Source organism: Mesitornis unicolor, unplaced genomic scaffold, assembly GCF_000695765.1.
Source record: "Mesitornis unicolor isolate BGI_N332 unplaced genomic scaffold, ASM69576v1 scaffold534, whole genome shotgun sequence".
In the NCBI taxonomy this organism is placed as follows: domain Eukaryota; kingdom Metazoa; phylum Chordata; class Aves; order Mesitornithiformes; family Mesitornithidae; genus Mesitornis; species Mesitornis unicolor.
In genome coordinates this window covers 1,569-22,396 of record NW_010180547.1, presented here as the reverse complement: position 1 = coordinate 22,396, position 20,828 = coordinate 1,569, and the positions used below count along the sequence as shown (strand labels likewise).

The 20,828-nt window shown below is 43.3% G+C and overlaps 1 protein-coding gene across 1 annotated transcript; it reads right to left on the bottom strand.

The window, feature by feature from the left end:
- Positions 1-640: 640 nt before the first annotated feature.
- On the bottom strand, positions 641-19,379 carry MTHFS (5,10-methenyltetrahydrofolate synthetase (5-formyltetrahydrofolate cyclo-ligase)). Its single transcript, XM_010183091.1, has 2 exons — positions 19,117-19,379; positions 641-1,059 (listed from the first exon to the last, which is right to left on the bottom strand). Exons 1-2 carry the CDS (start codon positions 19,325-19,327, stop codon positions 836-838), a joined length of 435 nt encoding a protein of 144 aa, XP_010181393.1. The 5' UTR covers positions 19,328-19,379; the 3' UTR covers positions 641-835.
- Positions 19,380-20,828: the final 1,449 nt, after the last annotated feature.

Sequence of the window (20,828 nt, the reverse complement as noted above, 5' to 3'; positions counted from 1 at the left end):
CATAAAACCTGCTCTCTGCAATTCTTAACATCTCTTTATCCTTTAACATAGTACCCATACCTGACACATATTTTGGGACATTATGAATGGCCTATGTACAAAATTACAAAACATAAAGTAGTTTTTATTATATTCTTTTACAAAAAACAAGCTGTTTTTTCTCCAGATGGAGGACTCACTGATCACATTTTAGATTACATTACAACCTTGTATTCAGATAAAGAGCCATATACCAAAGCTATGGACAGGAACCTTTTTTATTAACAGATACTCCCTCTATTTTAAGGCAACTTCAAGGAGCCAAGTAAACAGTCAAAATTATTGTGTACACTAAAAATCAATTAAAGCTTTTTTGCAATCATCATTTTTTTGCCCAACTTACTATAGGATGTATCTGGCAGCTTCTTATTTTGCTTATGCACACAATATTTAAGTACTAAGAACTTACCATAACAAGTACCTGATTCCAGAATGGATCAAGAACTGTCATTAGGAGACAGTTCACTTTTAAACTAGAACAAAAAATGGTTAAGTATCAAGTAGTTTGTTTCTCACAAGTATGATGAGAAGAAATGGTCCTTACTGTAATGAACAGTCACACATCCCTGTTTCTACTGATTCTAGAATAAGAATTCATACCAGATATTTGCTGATTAGAAGCAAATCAATGCAATCCTCACTGCTCTTACCACATTTACACTGTTGTTATTTTTTGTTCAACACAAATAGTGTATTCTATTGCTCCCAAAGTGACATATGACTATAAAAAGTCATGACTGATGGATCTGACGTCTTTGGTTGGTCACTGTGAAGGTGGGTTGGTATCAAGATACTTTCAGCAGTCTTCATAGAGGATTTCATCTACTTGGACATCATTTTCTGTCACAGGAACTGATTCACAAATCTGTTCCCTAAAAGCCAAGGCAATCGTGTAAGGCTTTCCACCGGGATGTTTCATACATCTTTCAAGATAGGTATCATAATATCCTTTTCCTCTTCCCAATCTGTTGCCTTTTTTGTCAAACCCAAGGCCTGGCATGAAGATAAGGTCAAGACCTCCTGCAGAAAAATGAAATAAACATTAGTGGAAATAAACATTAGCGGATTTCCTGATGCCTTGACTACATCCACACAACTTCAGACACTGACAAAAATGCAAGCTTTGTGTTTTGCAAAATGCTTCCCTTTGATCAGATGAAAAAATACTCTGAATACTAAACCTGTACATCTACATTTTCACCCTATCAATTGCATACTAGATCAGCCACAAGATAATTAGACCTTGAAAAGCCAGAAGGAAAAAATCCCTACATTATAACAAATTTCTTTTATCAATTTAACCCCACACTTCCAAATAATGATGATTATGACTCTAAATCCAGACAGAGACTGAACTCAGGGAAATTAAATGCAGGAGGAATCAGAAAATCAAATGAACTTCAACGTCAGACACAAAAATAAAAAAGGAAAATAAATGAAAAGTAGGCATGTAAGAGAGCGAGCATCTTCTTGACACAACTGTAAGATACCAAGAACCTTCACTCAACCTCCCAGAACCAAAAAGCCTTGAATGCAACATATTCTGAAAGTGGGTATTTGCCCTCTTGTATCAAGATTTGAAGCATGCCAGGTTCCTCTTCTCCCAGAGGACTTCCTCCCTGAGTCTCCAGCAATCTTCAGTGTTGCTCCAGCAGCACACACAGGCATTTGGTTTGCCTGCCCTCAATACCCCTCCTCCTTGAGGCACCTATGGGTTCCCTGCGACTCTTCTGAGATTGCACTTGACTGGTACTCAACATCAGCTAAAAACATGAACCAAACTGCATCAGCTGCCAATCCCCTGGGCAAAACAGACCTGACCACCTGGTGAAACCCTGACAAAAGACCCCGCCAAGCAGCTCCTGATGCAAGGGCCAGGTCAGCCAAGCCCTTTTTTCTGGCTTTGTTTGTACTCTGTGAAGAGATGTGGATCAGCCTCACGCCATGTAGCCAGCTACCATTTACACTTGGCTGCCCACTTGTTTCAGGAGTTGATTCACATCAAAAGAAACCGTCTGCCATGCTGAGCACCCAACAGGAATGGAGACAGCCAGGGTGCAGGTTCCCATTACTTATGCAAATGCTGTGTCTCAGTCCACTGCCTCTTCCTTCTTACAGGAGCTGTACTTAGCCTTGAGCAGGCTTCTGCTCCTTCGCCAGGGCTAGGATGTGTCTCAGGTGTTTTTCTGCTTTTCCTACATCCAGCCTACTCTCTTCTGCTGTTCTGAGTTGCTTTCACTACATCTAGCTGAGGAAAAATGCCCAGCGATCAAGGAGATGTGTGGTGAGAGCATGCACTGGAAGAGCCAGAGCCAAGCAGAGTTCTTCAGTTTCCACAAGATCCCATCTGAGACCACGTATCAACTCCAAACTCAGCCTGGAAGAGCGTGTTAAAAGTTCACATAAGATCAAATAATCTGCACACACTTCCCAGGCTCGTGGAAATTTCCTTCCACTGTTCATAGTTCAGAGAAGAGTCACTGACGTGAACATCCATCCACCACGACCTGATGACTTAATTAGAACATAGATACAAAATATGCATGGCAACGCAGTGCGAGATGCTTACAGAAGATCAGTCTTGCAAATCTGGCACCGTGCAGCCAAGAAGCATGTTTTTCTAAAAGAGGTCAGGGGAGTAACAGGGAATTGGCCAAAGGGCAGACCACAGAATATCACTGGTTGAAATAAAACGGAGTGTGAGTGTTTTACCACACTGCAGTCAACTTTTGACTCATAGGAGACAAATGGCAAATGGCAAACAAAGAGGAAAAGAGGCACAAGGACAGCAGTTTGATCTCCCATGAAAGGAGAGGCCATTTTTATGGTATCACTATGTGCATCACGTTGTGTGTACCATGCCACATCTCCTCAGTTTGCAAGTAAAAGTACGTATTTGCCAACTGTCAGGCCTAGAAAGAGTGATCTTCTCCCCATCGGCGCAGTCAGTAACAGATCCTGCGGGTCAAATCCTCCCGAGTTATTCCTGTGCTCACTACTTACCCTCTCTGTGACTTGACTCACATTTGCTTTGCACAGGTATTCAGGTGGCCCAGAAACCACTATGTACCAAACACTAATGATGTACAGAAACACCCTCTGCCTTACACTTCTTTTCAGCTGTTTTCACTTTGCGTGACTCTCATGGCAAAAAGCAGGAAACATTTGCAATCGCTACCACAGGCAGGTAAGAACGCACGTAAGAGGCAAACCCCCAGAGTAAAAAGGTGCTGAGTTTCCTTACATCTGTATTGCAGACAGGAAGAAGACAAGCCACGGGAAGCTCTAAGGAAAGAGGGAATTGGCAGAAACAGTGCAGGGAAGAAAGATATTTTCTGTGTAGTTTAACTGATAGCGCAGGGCACAGTCGAGTGAATTTAGATGTATTAAAGCACTCTGTTTTCTTCTGGGTACTCTAGAGAAACAGTCAATTTTAATGAGTCAGCTCCTCTATAATCATGCATTTTTTAATGCTGAATAACTCAAACAAGCTTGGGAAAATCTCAAAATGAGAAATTATGCTGTAAATACTGTAATAGTTCCCCTTATATTTTTCTTCCACTGGAGCACTGTGATACCGAATGCCTTTGCTCTGACTCACAACACGCTGTCTGATGCAACTCACACTGCACAAGATTTAAGTAAAATGCCAAGCAAGACTTTCAGTAGAAAAATGACACAGCTACCCTGCAAGGAGCCCGAAGGCATTTCAAGCAGCATTAGCCCCAAATCCTCCCCCGCGACCTAGAACAAATGGCAGAGAGCTGCATGGAGAAAATGCTTCCCCACCACATAACTTGGGGAGCAACAAAACCTCTTGCGGTGCCTGCGGCAGCGCGGGGGAAGAGCTGTCAGAGGATGAGAGGTGACACACAGATGAGACCACGATTGCAGACACAGATGAGACCACGATTGCAGACACATGAGATTCCTATCAGGAGCGAGCGTACATCAACAGGAGGGCAGGCGAGGGCAGGAACATCTCACCCCTCTTGGCACAAGGTCCTCATGCTCCCAGGCCTCTCCAGCCCTGCAGGACTGCTGGTTGCCACTCAGGATGCCCTATGGGCTCCCTCCATTCTCACATCCTGCTCCTCTTGCTCCCACTGACCGCTGTGTTACACGGCATCGCTGAGATGGCAGAGCAGGTACCTGGGCATCAAACACATCGGTTTTTACTGCCTTGTCAAACAGTCTACGAGAGGTCTCATGACCCCCACCTCATTCTGTGTTCCTCCTTGTAATGTCCATTGCTCCCCACACGTCCACAGTCATTACCTGGTGGTTCTTGAATCCCCAAGGGTCCTCTGGTACATGTCAGGAGCCAAGGAACACACCTCCACAGTCCAGAGGTGTCTGCTATAGGTGATCTGTGCTTCTGCTGGAATATGTGCATGGGGCCTGCAAACCGCTAAAGGCTCAAAACACTGTCTCAAGCAACAACCTATTGCTGCAGCTTCTATGTAGAGAATATCAATGCTTCTTATACACTTTAATTAAGTTACTGGGTATCCCAGTAAGGTTGGCAGTTATGATGACAGTCACCTAATACTTGCTGTATCGATGACATGAGCTCTCGTGGCCACAGCTCTCTCAACTGTGTGCCACCATGCATGAAATAATATACCCTGACTTATCTATCAGTGTGGGCATACAGCCATGCTGACACGGCCACACAGGTTTCATTTATTCTGCTAAATACAGCCAGGCCAGAAAACAAATTGATTTACAGGATCACAGGTGGCCAATGCTGTTTAATTGTCACACACTGCCTGGCACTGCCGGTCCTGGTGACACCAACGCCTGCTCCAGGGGACAGGATTCCCGTGGGCAGTGAGGCCAGAAGGGGACAGGTCTGGCTCCTTCCAGCCTGGGCAGTCCTCCTGCACCAACAAAACGGGTTTTGCTCCTCCAAACGCAGGCTTTCCTGCCACATGCCAGAATGTGCAACACAGCCCCTCAGACTGATGCTACAAAATACTGCTGCGATGCTCTGCCATAAGGCCTCATATTATTAAAAATACTACAAACTGGCAAAAAGATTAAAAATTAACCCAGTATTGCCTTAGGGCCACAGAGACATCACATGAAACCAAAAAAGAAGAGACAGCCCAAGTCTGGCGTAGCGTGGACAGGACCAGGCTGTGCCAATGAGCCCCGAGTTATTCAGCAATACTGAACCTGCCACATGGATGTACAGACACACTCTGTCTGTGCTGACTTGTACACAGATATATACATACCTTATGTCATAGAGAAGTGAAATGACTTGCCAAGGACTCAGGAAACGTGTGGCAAAACTACACACACAAGGCAGGTGTGCAAGTTGCGCATCCCCTGACTTAACCAGCAGACGAAGACATTAGCATCCCCTCTCTGGTGTTTTAAATAGGAAAACATGTTTTCGCATCCTCTAGGCAGCTGCAGTGAATCTTCTCAGTTCAGCAGTGCATTTCTCATTACCCTTCATGACGGTATCAGGTTTGATTTGCTCCCCAGGGAAGGATTTTTCTCCTTGCACCTCATTACCTCTCTTCTCCTTAATCTGATGTTCCTATTTGAAATGCCAGCCGGCATTTTCAGAAGTGTTCTTGACAATGGTTAATTATAGAAGAGTCCATCAAACTGCACGGATACAGGTCATGTAAAGACTGCTGGGGACTTGTCCTGCTCTCAGAAGGAGCAGCCAGCATGACCCCTCTGCTGCTAAGTTTGAAACAGCTCCACTGTGTGGGGTCATTCATTTTCCCCTGCACAGCTAGACAGCACTAATGGAAGATGAAACCAAAATGCTCCGTCATCCAACCTTCTCATCCCTCACCACTGCTTGCTTTGTGGATGCAGCAAAGTGCCTGGGACCCATCAAAGTGGGAGCGAGGGCTCTTGATCCTCTCCTCCAAAGCACTTACAGGAGGATGAGGCTGAGCTGTAGCAGCTCCTGTGTCCCTGTAAAGAGTGGCAACGTGCTCACAAAAATCATGAAATCACGCTCGCAGCACAGACTGAGCTGAAGCCTACAGGAGGTCAGCAGCAGCCGGCTCTGCTGCCACCACTGCTGCTCCTCGCAGCAGCAGCTGTGCAGCTCCAGCTTCTCCCTGAAGCACACACGTTCATGCATCGTTTCCCATGTCCCCACTCTGATCCTCCCTGCCTGGCTCCTTGGGCAACAATGAGCTTTTCGGTGGTTGGGTTTTTTCCATGCACTGCAGTGGTAGCTGGGGACTCCTCTGCTTTGCTCGGATGTAAATGATTTCCTAAGGTGCAGGGCCAGACGAACCCAGACAAGAAGAGCTCTCTGTTTAAAGGAGAGCAGTGTTTGCGGTGCTATGCACACCATAAACAACGTCAGATCAGTCCACACACAACCTCTGCAGAGCTTACACATACTTGAAAGCCGTTTATTTACAAGGAATGAAAACTTGCTTTGGTCCTTTTCTGATCTAGGAAGGACCACAAAGGAGAAAAAACCCAAACTCTTTTGCAGAAAAACCTTATTTTTCAGATTGAAAAGGGTGCAGTGACCATCTGCTGTCTATGTATCTGCTAACCCAGCACAGAGGAAAAAATGAATTCAATCACTTGATCCAAACATTGAAGTGTCAGCCCTGGAGAAATGCAGAGTATGAGCCAATGAGCTGGAATCACTCAGAAAGTTCTAACTAATGACAGTCGTTACTGTAACTTTAATTACTGTCAGCATCAGCACAGTCAGGCCTCTTGGGTAGGCGTCAGCTTCTCAACATATACTCTATAGGGCACAGATCATCATCTTGTTCTGTATTTACACAGCACCTAACACTGTGGTCGGGGTTAATCACCAGACCTTGGGGGAAAAAACTCCCCAGAAGTAAATATTTCAATTATGCTGCAGCAAAACAAACCCCTTCCCTTTTATGACCAGTACTAATAACCCTTCTCCCTAAAATGCCCCTCATGCCACTACCGAGGTTGCTAACAGCTTGGCATCTTCTTCCAGAGAAGTTTTCTGCCCTTTGGAAAAAACCTGCCCTTGGTTTCAAACTCGCCCCTGGTTTCTCTGCTGTCACACACTTGCCTTGGTATAAGGTCAAGAAGGGAAATGCCAGATCTGTTCACAACAGGCCTAATCCAGACCCTCCCGAGGTGTCTGGTTCCTGGAAGGACTGGGATTGCTTCCAGAGGAAACCAGCTTGCTATCCCAACTAAGCCACAGGGAAGCCAGATTCTGCTATATCCCCAACTAAATAAGCAAGGAGATGAAAACATTACCTTTTCTGCAATTGATAAGCATTTGCAAAACAGTCATTCATCCAAAACCAATGATGCTGACTTCTTCCAGTAACACAGGTGATCGCAGACATAAAGTTACGCTGCTTAATTTTGCCCCCTTGCCACAGTCTGCTAAAATGTAAATACAGCCCCTTAAACAGAAAGGAAACTCGCATCCCATAATTCCTATTTGCTCACATGATACAGCCTTTGCAAATCAATACCAGAAGCTCAGTGTGAATCCTCATCTCCTTGGAAACCAAAGTCACAACAGAAAGGATCAGACCCTCAGTTACTGTAAATCAGCGTTGCCCCACTGACTCCCCTCTGCATGAAAAACACCCTGAGTTACTGAGATGAGGTTGAGAAAAATCAATTATTTTATCTGGTAGACATTCGTTGTTGGTTGTTCATGAACAGCTCTCCTCTAGTGCTCACTCTGTAGTCTCCTTATGCTCCCAAACTGTTATCTAGCAGGACTAAAAGCTGTGTGCCATATTAGCTTGAAAATCCAGCTCATTTTACACCGCAGTCAGTAGTTTTTCCTCCAGGTGTCTCCTCTGTGTGAACACCTTCAGTGTGCAGTACCCCAGCAGTAACAGTGCAGTATCACAGCACCTCAGCAGCACTCACTCTTTTCTACCTATTCAGACATCTGTTGCTTCAGAAGGAAAACCAGAGGCGCTCGCTTTTTACCCAGCACGCACAGGGCTCAGAAATCAAAGTATCGCACCCAAATTCCACCAGCTCCACCCATGGTCTCCTGCAACGGGGAACACCATGAGGCCCTCAAGGCTAATGCTCACCTCCTCAAGGGAGAAATGCTTTTAACACCAGGGGCAATTACTTGCTTTATATTTATTCCTATTTGTGTATGGGAATTGCAAGCACCAGGAAGGTTTTGTGTCCTTTTATCTTCTAAAAAACTTTTTACCCACACCTGTGCACACCCGTAACCCACCAATCTGCCTTCCACATACACAGGGGTGCCGAGCAGGCCATCTCCTCTGCAATCCACATGCCCTGGGTAATCGGTCCACAAGCATGACTGAGACAGCTTCTGTTATTACTTCAATAAAATGTTTTGCAGAAAATAGACCCATCAGCAGAATCTACAAACAAGCACCGAGCAACTCAGCGTTTATCTGTCTACTCATCCATGTCAGTGCTTTGTGTCAGCATGAAACATTGGTCTCCACAGTTCACACTTGCCCTTCTGAACTACAGCGTAATAAAATATTTATACTTCTCCCCGAGAAGCTACATGATAGCCATCAGTCAGACAGGTTTAAAACAACAGAGTGGCAGGCCCTCTCCTGTTATTAAACTGCAAAGGGTGCCAGCCACTCTCCTGTTATTAAACTGCAAAACACACTGATAAAGCCGTTTGATGAGCTCCTGGACTACTAAGCTGCGATCGAGCAAACACGTTCCTATTTCGAATTCATTTAAACCCAAATCTTCTCAATTTAGTGCCAATACATTTGCAAGGTGAAGTGCACCACACAGTATGAGCTGTGGTTTGTCAGCCCTGCACAAGCCTATCCTGCTCCACAAATAAATATCCTTGCATGTGTCGTTACCCTACTGCATAAGGCTATAGAGCTGTGTTCAATTCTAGCTGGTTTCACAATGTGGGAAGACTGCGGGGCTATAACCATCACACTCATTTCCCCTGAGGTTTAACTTACAGTCAGCTGAGGTCTAGTGTCTCATTTTCAGAATTTGCCAAATGTCTGCCTAAAAGAAAAGCTGAACGTGAACTTTTCTATTTCACTATTATTCATCAAGTCTGCGTAAGCCCCATAAATAAACCATAATCACACGATGCCACCTACAAAAATGTCTGGTTTTGTACATTTAAAGGACATAATTGCTTAAAAATGCTTTGGTTATCAGTCTGTGAGAAGTGACTTTTCTGTTCCTGATACTCAGATACCTGAGCAGAGTCAGAGCAGTCTGATTGGGAAGACTTGGGCAACCAAAAATGTTTGGTTCAAAGGCTTGCACCGAGGTTCTCCTGTGATGTTAAACCTCCAAAATATTCTGAAATAAGATGTACCAAGGAGCAATTCCAAAGAGAGGACGAATGGCACTAGAGCCAATTTACAGCACATCAACACTTCTTGTTAAATCGGCAAATGCTGACTGCAAATCTGCTCCTTTAGAGAAACTCAAAGGCATTGGTGCTTGAACTGTTTATGTCGGGACTATTGTAGCACTGATGCAGCCTAAAATACAAGACCTTTGTCTATCTTTATATGTTTTTACATGAAATTCTTTTAAGATCTTATCAGCTACACTTCCCATAGTGTTTATCGGAGCACTGATTTAAATACATCCACCTGATAACACGTGCATGTGCACTACTTCACTTCTTTACTCTTGGTCCTCTTTTGCATGCTGCCGTCTGGATATTTTTAAAACAAAACATGACAGAAGTGAATCACTTGGGGATTTTTTTCAATACATCATGCATCGCTATCAGTATTTCCAACGCCCTTTGACTCACTCAGCAGAAAGCCTATTGTCAAATACGCAGAATTGCTTGTGAAATCAATATCTTAAGTAAGATATCAACTTCTTCGTCAGTGCGTAAACCTGACTCCTGTAAGGAGCATTTAGTGACCATGCAGGGTCAGCTGCTTCGGAGGTGATGGCACCTTCGCTGTTAGGTTCAAACGTGTTACCACCACAACAGCTGAGAAATCCCGCTTCCTCCGTCACAAGTTTTTATCTTTTTAAGCTTGCACAGCTTAACTAACTCAGCTGTCCCTGGAATCCTCCACCGGCTCCACTCCAGCCCCTGAATATTTGGAGACATTAGGCCGGAGCACTTGTTCTTCTGTGCGTGTAACCACAACGTCTGGATGAGATTTTAATTACAGGAAAACAGCCTAAATGACACCAGTGCTGCACAGCAAGTGTATGGAATGGTGACACCTGCCGGCAAAGGGCTTCATGTCACTCCTGGACAGGAATCTGCCCTCCATCTGGACCCTAAAATCTGATTTCCATCTCATGTGCACAAAAGCCTGCGCAAGCAGGAACTGAGTCCAGTTATGACACTAAACATAAAGCTATCCTTACACTCCTGCTCCCTGAAAGCCTGTGGCTCTCTGCCAGGCCCAAGGAATTTCCCACCGTACAGGAGAAACGACAGCGTATTTCGAATCCCAGCAAAGACAGTGGGGATTAACTGTGCCAGCAAGACAATTCTTTGGTAGCTGCAAAAGTGCTGACCTCATTTAATAGCCCACTAAGCTGGCAGAAAACCAATCCTAGGAAAAAGAAAGGAAAAAGAAGTAGTAATTTTCTGCCAGACTCATGAGCTGAACCTGCTCAGCCGTGAGCACCGAAGATGGCACTGTGGTTTGGAGGACCAGAGCGAGAAGCAAGGTAAAAAGCAGGAAAAAACTTCCTCTCCTGTCCAAATTACGTACACAGAGGCACTGACACATGTTTGGTGCTGGCTCTTCCATTCCACAAATGGAAATAAAGGGAGACAGAAATGTCTGTCTGGATCAGTTGCCACAGCCAGAAATACTTGCGTGTTTGTGTTTCCCCTCACGAGTTCGTTGTACAGACTCATGCCACACTCCAGAAAGAACCTAACCCCTTATTTGCTCTTGAGAGACTCCGGTCTCTAGGAAACACTATGAAGAAAATGACAACACTACCGTTCACACTCACAGGAGCAACATTAGCCCTCTGAAACAAAATACTTGAGTGTCACTTGCAGTGAATTCAAAGCCCTTGCCTACGTTGCTCTCACTTATCTTTAAGCTTAATTTGATTACAGCAGAAGTAATCTTTTTAGTTGTTTTGCTGAGTGCCAGGAGAACATTTTCTGCAAGAAGGCAAACATGGATGCAACACTTAGGATGATTACAAGGAAAAGCACTCTTTTAAAGCCTTAATGAACTTTATGAAAGCAAAAAGCCGTCGTGTTGCAGAGCTCACTGCAGGACACCCTGGCACAGGCGGTATCAAAACTAAACCACACAGCGTTTGTGGTTTGGTCTGCACCAAGGAAATTCAGGACATAAGGACACCAAATGAATTAAAATGGCACAGATAAATTAAATGGCACAGAAACACATCAAGTTCTGCATTTCAGAGCATTTTTTCAAAAGCCTTTCAAAGAAAGAGACTCTGTAATCACGGCATAGCTGTTTCTGAACAGAAGCACAGGGAGAAGCTCAGCCGAAAGTGTCTGCATTTGCCCAGCAAATTAGGTGCAGGTTGCTACTGAGCTGTTTCAGAGCTGTGGAACTGGTGCAGACATCAAGGGGAAGACACCAGCACCAGCGGAGGGCAACCCCAGTTCTGGGGATGGGGTCCCACAGCTTTCGACTGAGGGCTGGGATGCAGAAAACCCCAAGGGAATGAGGTGCTATCGCAGCTGGGTCCAACACTTAAAATATTTTATTTCCAAGCAAATCTTTTCCTAGGTCTACCTTTCACAGAACAGGCCACACAGAATAATGTACAATTATTTTACGGATCTTTAATACTGCAACAGGCATTTTTGTCACAATGTGGTGTTGTGAGACACCTGTGTGGAAACCAGTTACACAGATCAGCCCAGCGAGCTGATCTGAAAAGCAGTGCTATGGTATATACAGAAAAAATTAAGTTCTACAGTGCCATTACATCTGTTTCACAGTATTTCTTTACCTGAATATAAAATGTTTTCTCAGACATCTTTTCTTTGAAATAACATCAGAGAAATTGCAAAGGTTGAAAGAGCAATAGCTGGAACTCTTACAGAGCTAGAAAAGATTCTGCAGGAGAATAAGAAAACAAAGTTTGGTAGAAAAGATTGCAATTGAAATAATACAGGTTTAAGTAAACACTGAATGATAAAAAGAAAATAAATCAAACACGCTTATCTACTTCTCATCGTAGAGGAATGAGGCATCACGTGAACTGAAAGCAGCAAATTTCAAATGAATACAAGGAACATATATTTCACATAGTGCAGGAACATAATATAATATTAACATAATAAGGAACATAATATTTCACATTACAGCTAACTAACCAGCACAGCCCACAGCTGTCAGAAGGCAGCGGTGCCAAGGACTTAATACAAATTGAATCAGATGCTTAGAGGAACGCTCTGAATGCCCACAGATAAAGAAAACCAGAACCTGTACGGGGATAAACTGCAGAGGCAGAAGGAATTTCAGTGATTGCGACAAGGTGTGCGATTTCCCGAATCTTGTAGAACACACGGTGCCAGGTTGTACGTCCAGTGCTCCGATCCTGCACTGCGAGAAGGGAAGCATCCTCTCCCCTCAGAGAGACTCCTCACCAGAATGTTAATGCCTCACTTGCACCGAATTTGTTCTCCTTGTGCATATCAAAATACTATGGCTCATTGTCTCCAAGCAGAAGTTCATTCCAAACTTTAAATCATTTCATTAAAAAATGAATTACATTAAGAGCCGAGCCTTGATTTTCAATTTTGTTTCGTGCCATGCTCTCAGGTTTTATTTTTTATGACCAGTGTAAAAAGATTTTAAATTATAATCCATCCCTTGACATATATTGTACTGTAAGTTTTAATCAAGTCTCCCAGAGGAAAAGAAAATCTAATAGTACCCTCAATCATTTTACAATCTTGTTTGGGGTATTTTCTGGTTTTTTGCCTAAGTGGTAATATTTAACATCTCTGCTTTTCACATACCCGTATTTCATTTAGTCCAGATACATTCCAATCTGCATATATCTCATTTTAATATACACAGTTACCCCCAGCATTATTTACCACATCTTGTTTCAGAATTATTAGCATCATTTTGCACGGTCCCATTACGCCTTCATGTACAACTACACGACATCTGATGGAGCTGCAGTAGCGTATTAGACCTTCCCTGAGCTTCAAGGCAGCCTTTTCTCCTCATACTGTTTTTTATTTCTAAACTCTAATGTGTGTCAGATTTCAAACCACTCCCATTTCTGGTGCATCTTTTTTTTTGGAGGGGGAGACAACCCGCTATCTTTTTTTACATCCCATTTCATTTCACAGCTCTAAGTTAAACCTATTTCTCCTAAGACTGCATTGCCACTACTTCAGCCACACCTGTGAAGAAATGTGCTAAAATGTGGAATAACTACGAATACTGATGGCACCACAAGACCATCAGTCCTGCAGCAAATGCAGCTTCTTTGAATGTATGAATAAATAGCAGGAGTTTAAAGACAGGTGGAAAAAGAGCTTTTGCAGACCAAAATGTTTCTGCAGATCCCACTGGCAACGTTTAAAACAGGGCTAATGGTCACTCAGGAATAATTTCAAGCTACTTGCAGTTGTTTGGAATGGTAGCATAGAGGTAGCCAGCATTTTTCTTGCAAGAGGGTCGGACTTCCCGGCATAAATAGCCCTTATAAACCAAACACAATCCATGTGGGTAAACTGCCTGTTTCTGCTACCAGCACATTATTGTCATCCATGCTACAGCAAGTTTCAAAGTGTTATGGAAGTTTTAAGGGCAGAAAGATGTAACCACCCAAACCTCAAAAGCCAACATCCAGAGGGTTATGCAAAAACAAAGGTGCAAGAAGTTGCTGGTGTTGTTCCTCGCTTTGTTTGAAATGTGGATGTTCCCTTACTATTAAGAATAAATGTACTGTCAATTACAGTCTGGATTATCCAGTTAACATTTCACTGATCATCTTGAAGGTACAACAGAAAAACTGTGATTGGCAGGGCACCCAAGTTTCCAGCAGTGAAAATGCCAGAAATCTCCAAACTAAATCACAAAACAGAAGTTGAATTCTTAATACATTCACTTCTGGGAGCAAAAATACATTATGCTTTAGTAGAATAGCAGCAGATTATTCAGCATTCCCCATTACATTTAAGATGCTGTATTTTCAAATGCTGACATTTTTCAGCTCAGGTATTTATGCCAAACTGAGGGGGGAGTTGTATTTCTTTTGTTTCAGGCAAAATGGTTCACTGGTTTCTAAGCACAGAGCCAGCAAAAACAACAATGGGGAAAGCTCTGTTGCTCCATGCTTTGAGGCAAGAACTTGAAACCCTGCTCATGGCACCCTCTGTGTCAATGACGGGACTTTACCCCGGTCAAATCCATTTGAGCTTGGCTTACACGAAGCAGTAAATGTTTGAAAACCTGTTTGCACAGGCTTAGGGAAGATGTGTCAGGGCAAACACTGGGCTTCTGAAGATGCCACCCTCTCTGTATTGGTGCTGTAGTCACAGCAACGTGGGTGGACTTTCATTTTGGTGCCTGCTCCTGGTCCTGTGGACTGGGGTGAGACTGGGAACCGAAACATGGAAGGAAATGAGGACTGAAGTTTCACTAAGATTTTTTTTGGCACACCACCCGTTTACGCAACCCCTCACCACCAGCTTCCTACCAGCCCTTCAGTTGCATCACCCCAAATCTGTGAGGCAGCCCTGTCTGAGAGGAGACTTTTACTGGTGCTGGGTTACTTGGAACCACAACTGGTTTCCCAATATAGCTCCCAATGTGGCTGCAGGGATGGGGACCGAGAGGAGGAGAGAGGGCAGCGGCTCATTTAATCAGGCACTGCCCAAAAGAAGCAATCACAAAGCTACATCCGCTGTGGTTTAGTACAAAAAGTGCTATTTAACAGAGTTTTTTTTTCTAAGCCAATGAAAAAGAGCAAGAAGCCAGCACAGTGGGGAAGGAAATGAGTACTTGTGTGTCTGGAATGGGACAAGTGAAAGAAGACAAAGCACACGACCTCCTCCCTTTTGGCAGGGGCAAGCTAGTTGTGCTGGCCCAGTTGGGCACAGAGCAGGATGGAGAGGGGCACTATGGTGGTAGAGAAATTAAACCTTGGAAAGGGGGTCGGGCCCAACGCTGAGGCAAGTCTGGGACATTGTCATTTTGGAGGAAACAGAGAAGATACCGTAATGTTTGGAAAAACAAGTGGAAGAGTCGCTGTTCACTGGGGGCTGCTCACCAGGATCCCGATCCTCTGCTGCTCCTCCATCAGCAAATTCTCATTGAACACTGCAGTGATGAATGACCCACACAGAAATGGAGACCTCTGTCTCCACACCAAGGTTTGCATAATGCACAGTAAAAAGGGCCTGCAGATCTAACTTGAACAGAGAGGAAGCAAATGCCTGAGCACATACTTGTTAGCAGCATTCATCAACAGCAAGCAGTGTTCATCTTCTGCATCACTGAAAGAGTCCAAATGATTGCATCTGGGTTCCTCGTTGAATGAGCCCAGATCTGACAGGCAAGGACTGTGTAATAGTGTAATTAAAGACTGGGGCAGAATTTACACAAAGAGGCTGAATTAAGTTTGTACGCATAATCCCGTTTCTTGCATTTCTTAGGAGAGCACCTCACAGTCCATTACAGTGAGCAGATTCAGAGCCATTATTATGGCTCTTCATTATTATGAAGAGTTATTTCCATTAACTCTTCATTCTTCAGCCAAAGAAAAACATCCAGGCCAAAACCTCTCTCCCCATCGCCAACTTTTTCAAGTTGTCTCTAATTTATTGTTCACCTTTAACTACTAGTCAGTAGTTCAGTTCAGTTATGAACAGTTAAGCATAATATTTGCTCAGGCCGCAGACTTCCAGCTGAGATCCTTCAGTCCAAACCTGGCCATCTGCCTCCCTTCAAAGAAGCCACCTGAATTCTACCACATGGAGATACTCAACCCAGCCAGTTTTTTGGAGTCCCAGTAAGGATAGTCTTTTTTTCAGAGGACTAACTTAGCCCATAACAACCAGAGCAGGTTTAAGTAATAATAAATAACATTACAAATGAGGAAACCCATGTCCAGCTTGTTGAATCACACCGCCTCCCTAAACCACATTGAAATTAGAGCTGCTGGGGAAGCGTCCTTTAAATTTCTGTAGGAGTCGTGTTAAAAAGCAAACAGAGAGCCTGGTTTAATCTGATTTACCCCTTCCAACGTTGTGCAAGGTATCTGCACTCCTGTAAACAGTTCCTACAACCCGCATGAACTTTCATCAGAAGTGTGACCTTGGTCAAAACCCAATACTGGTGCACCTTTGTATTTCCGATGGCAAGGATACAAACAGGAATTGGTACCTATTCAGAAACTGCTTCAAAAGTTGTCTAAATCTTTCAGTGGGTGTAACTGTAAATGGACTAAGCCGTGTACCTACATACAGCCCACTCCAAAAAAAATATCTGAACTTCGTCCACTTTCGTTTTTCTGTTACTGTGTCCATTTAGCCTAACAAACCCAACTTTTTGTATGACAATTACCATCACCCATGCATGGTAGGGAAGATGACAGACCTTCTACTACTGAATCAGCAGCGATCTTTCTTTATGCTAACAAGGTGTAACGTGGTGTACTGCCGTGATGAAAACGGTTGAACCCTGATCCAACAGAAAAAGGACCATCTCCAAAATGAGAGGTTCATATCTACTCAACACAGTCTGTGAGTACCACCAAAGACTGGGAAACTTCATGCAAAAATTATACATTGTCCTATATTTGAGCTATTCTTCACAATAACCGTGCCTGTAAAAAGGAAAGAAGTTTTAAGGACAGTGTGAATTTAAGCTTTTTGTCATGCAAAATGAATACACTCACAAGTGACATGACTTATTTATGTACCTGCAGGGTATTTCTTGGAAATTACATAGCAACTTATGCTAGCAATGGGAACATTACTAATATAACACTACGTTATCTCCTTATAACAATGTAAATGCCTCAGATCACCACAGTATTTGATAACATCACAGAGATAAATGTTTCATCCATGCATAATTCCAACAATGGAGGATGGATGTAGCAGCAAGGCAATCTGCATTCCTACAAATGTACCAAAATTCAAAAAAATAGAGTAACTGACAAAAAAATACAGGAAAAGGAATTTAAAAACACATTGAGATGCAGTGTGTGTTTATGTGGGGATAAACTGGGGGGAGAAGGGGAGTTAGATTATGCAGTAGTGAAAAAAACCTAATCGTACTCTCTAATATACAAAAACTGTCCAAGGATAAATGTGCAAGGTCTGACTTTAAATCTAAACTGAATTATTTCTAAGTTACTGAGTACAAACAGACTAAAATCGAGCTGCAGGCAGAACCAGCCTGACATGGACATACACCAGTAGTAGCTCTGTAGGCATCTCTCTGCAGGCTGCAGCAGCTCTCTTGGCATTGCTCACTGCCCAGAACCAGACGCTGTGCAGAAAATGGAACAGCAGCTCCAGAACCACCCAGGTATCAAATCTTGCTCCTGCCCTTCCCCATCTTCACTCTTAGGCATCTGGGCCATCTCCAACAGGTACACCTCAGTGCACTCTACAACAGGTAGTCCTTGCTCCCCTCATACCTAAAATTGTTGTGTGTTTACTCTGTGATCTCTGCAACAGACTTGTTAAATTCAATTATCAGCAGCTCATCAGTAGTACAAAAGCTTGTCCCAAGCATCTGAACTAAGCTTAGTCAACAGAACCATAGATATTTTAAGGGTTACCTTCAAAAGCCCCTAAATCCCACCAATATGCATAAATTTTTGACAGACATTAGGAAAACAAGTAAAATAAATATTAAACGTAAAGATGATTACTGTATGCAATGTGAAAGAAGATGGCAGTGAAATTCTTTGCTAGCTAAAATGTGGACACTGAAAGGATTCTGAATTAGGAAAGAGGTAGAGGTCAAAAAAAAAGGAGAGACAAACACAGTGGAAATGCTGATAAATAACGCTAATGCTCCCAGCATTAACTGTCTACGGGGCTGTATTCTGGGAAAGTCCATTGGCAACTCAAAGCAAATACAAAGCCCAGTTCATCTAAACGGAGCCATACAAATGGTCTGTTCCTTTGTCAAGCATTAAGAAGCCAGTAAGTCTGTGAGGTGTGGAAGCTGGCTGCACGGTAAATTTCCACCTAGAGAAAACTTTCCTAGACTGAGGTTTCAAGCATGAGTTCAACACAAGTTTTTCTATTAATAACATTAAACATTTCTGCAGATGTTGCGGGAAGATGTTTACGAAAATAATGCAAATAATGAATGCAGACACGGAAGAAGTGAGTTTGTTTACAAGTCTGAACAAGTTGGGGAATTTTAGGTTAAGAAAGAGACAGGGACCCAAACACATGCTGCTAGCTATGAATGAACTTTTAACTATTCAACCCTAGGAACAATCCAGCGTCTGAGATGGCATTATAAGATCAAAATAAAAATGTGAGGGAATTATGATGGAAAAGACTGCAATATTCATCCAAGCCTACAAGAAAGTCCTTTTATTTTCAGTCTGAGGTCCCAGTCCGCAGAGCTGTTCTGCATGGGCAGGCACCGTATCAGCACTGTGATTCATCCATGCAATACAATTTGCAGGATCAAAGATTTCAGAAAATTCTCCTGTCAGCCTAGAGGCATCACCTGAAAAAGTCCCTACTTTTCAGGCAGTGGAAACTAAAGTTCTCTGAGTGCATCCTGAACCTATGAAACTCCCATGACTTTCAATGGCACCTCCTGGCAAGTCCCTGTCTCCTTCTTGAGCCTCTATGTTACGTCTGGCCAGACGGCACTGAGGACGTCCATGTACCAGACCAGCGAGCTGATTTATCTGGAGGGCTTGGGTTTCCTTCAGCTGGATCAGCATGCAATCTTGTTCATGCTCTGCTGGCATATCACAGGGGTGGCAAGACAAACAGACAAGAGAACGGAGCATCTGCTTACATTGACTTCAGCGCATCTACAACAATTAAAACCAATGAGTAAGGTTTCATTTCACTCTTGCTATCAGATTATTTCCAACTCCAGGTTACTCCTGCTCAACAACCCCACAATGCAGGAAGAAAATACTCACCACCACCAAGAGCCTCCTCTCTTGCACTGTCATCATCACTAGGCTGAAGAATATTCCAGGACGTCAAACTAAGTGAAGAGATGTCTTCAGCTGATGATAACTTCAGCATGTCCATGTGATTGCTGTGAGGCTTGTAACGTGGGATGAAACACTCCTTGCCCTGCTTAAAAATGTCCTTAATTATTTCATCTGTCTGGATTTCATCTGGCATGCTCAGAAAGATTGCAATTCTTTTGGATCCTTGGTACTTGGGATGGTCAATCACCTGCATGGGAAATTGATGTAATCAGCTGATGAAAAGTTTACGAAAAGATCAACTTTATTTTAGTTAAACACACGACTGGAGCAAAATATCACTGGAGAAAGATTCTGCAGGCCAGAACTGCCAGCTTATGCAAGACATGAGGTTTTTGCATTGCTTTTCTTCCTTGCTTTTTAAATGCTGTATCCCTCGTCTGGGCCTAGGCAGAATGAGATGTGCATCCATGATAATAACTCAAAAGAAAATCAGCATCACAGCATCTGACTGCAGAGCACAAAGTCTTCCAAGACCAGGTCCTTCTTTCTGTCTTTAACCTGAAATGCCTTCCCTACAGCAAGTTTAGATATATGACTCCAAACATCGCCTGCTTCTAACAGGTGATCATATTATTGCACATTTTTCAGAGCTTGAAAGAAAGATGGCCTTGCCATTTTTTGATTTTCATGAGGTTCTTTGCTGGGCTTATAAAAGACTGAACACAGGAAGGAAAATAAAAACTTGTATGTTGAAAAACTGCTAACAGATTCATACCTCCCTATGTGTCTGCCCCATTCCAGACTGAATTCCACAACAAAATTTGAGAGGAGGTTTTTAAAAGCTTGTCTGCTCATTGTCTCGTATCTTACAGACTTCGTTACTTACATCTGGACAAAACTAATACAAGTGTGTCCCTTCCCATCTAAATGTGCTTTATTCTTCTTCTACACACTTGCAAAAATCTGTCCAAAATATTGACAATTGAGAAACTGGGCTTATCTACGGAACAGAGAGCACCAAATCCTCTGCTCTGTGTGTGCACAACAGCAGGGTAACTTGCTTTTCTGAGCTTTAGCCTTTGCCCTGGCCCCGTTTTGAGAGAGAAATGCCCCTATCACAGTTAAGAGATATGGCTCTCACTCCTTTTTCCCCCCCTTTTTTCCAGCACAGCAGTTAAAAGCCCAGGTGAAATATTCAGCAGATGGATATAATTTTGTAAGGAAAAAAACCCCCAACACTCCAGACCAAATTATGGAAATGTGTTGCTTGGCCATAGAAACGTCTTAACAATTCAAACCCGTGCTTTACTTCCTTTTTGTAATTTTCCCAACATTACACATGGATTTTTGCAGCTAAGTGATTAAGCTCTTAACCAACAGAATTGCCATGGTAGCCTGTGTTTGAAAGAACAGAATATTTAGTCAAATTGCAGGCTCCAGACAGTGCCTGTGACTTGTACTGTTGAGGGCCTCCAGAGCTGAACCTTCTCCTGGGTTCAGAGGAGAGAGAAACCGAGACAAAAATGTCTCCTTTTTCAAAGTGGTGCTATGCGCTGTGGGCACCACACAGGTCCAACGTGCCCCAATGTGTCCAGTAACACATCGATTATGCCAGATAGAAAAAAAACGAGGTTTAAGATGTAAAACCACACGCTGGCAGGAAGACACAATTTTCAGAACTGTGAAGATGAAGC

Bases quoted from the DNA above. Each gene is read 5' to 3' on its own strand.
- MTHFS (XM_010183091.1), bottom strand. From the start codon at position 19,327: ATGCCAGATGAAATCCAGACAGATGAAATAATTAAGGACATTTTTAAG. The intron at 1,060-19,116 runs GTGAGTATTTTC...ATTTTTCTGCAG, and splicing joins AGAGGAGGCTCTTGGTGGTG to GAGGTCTTGACCTTATCTTC.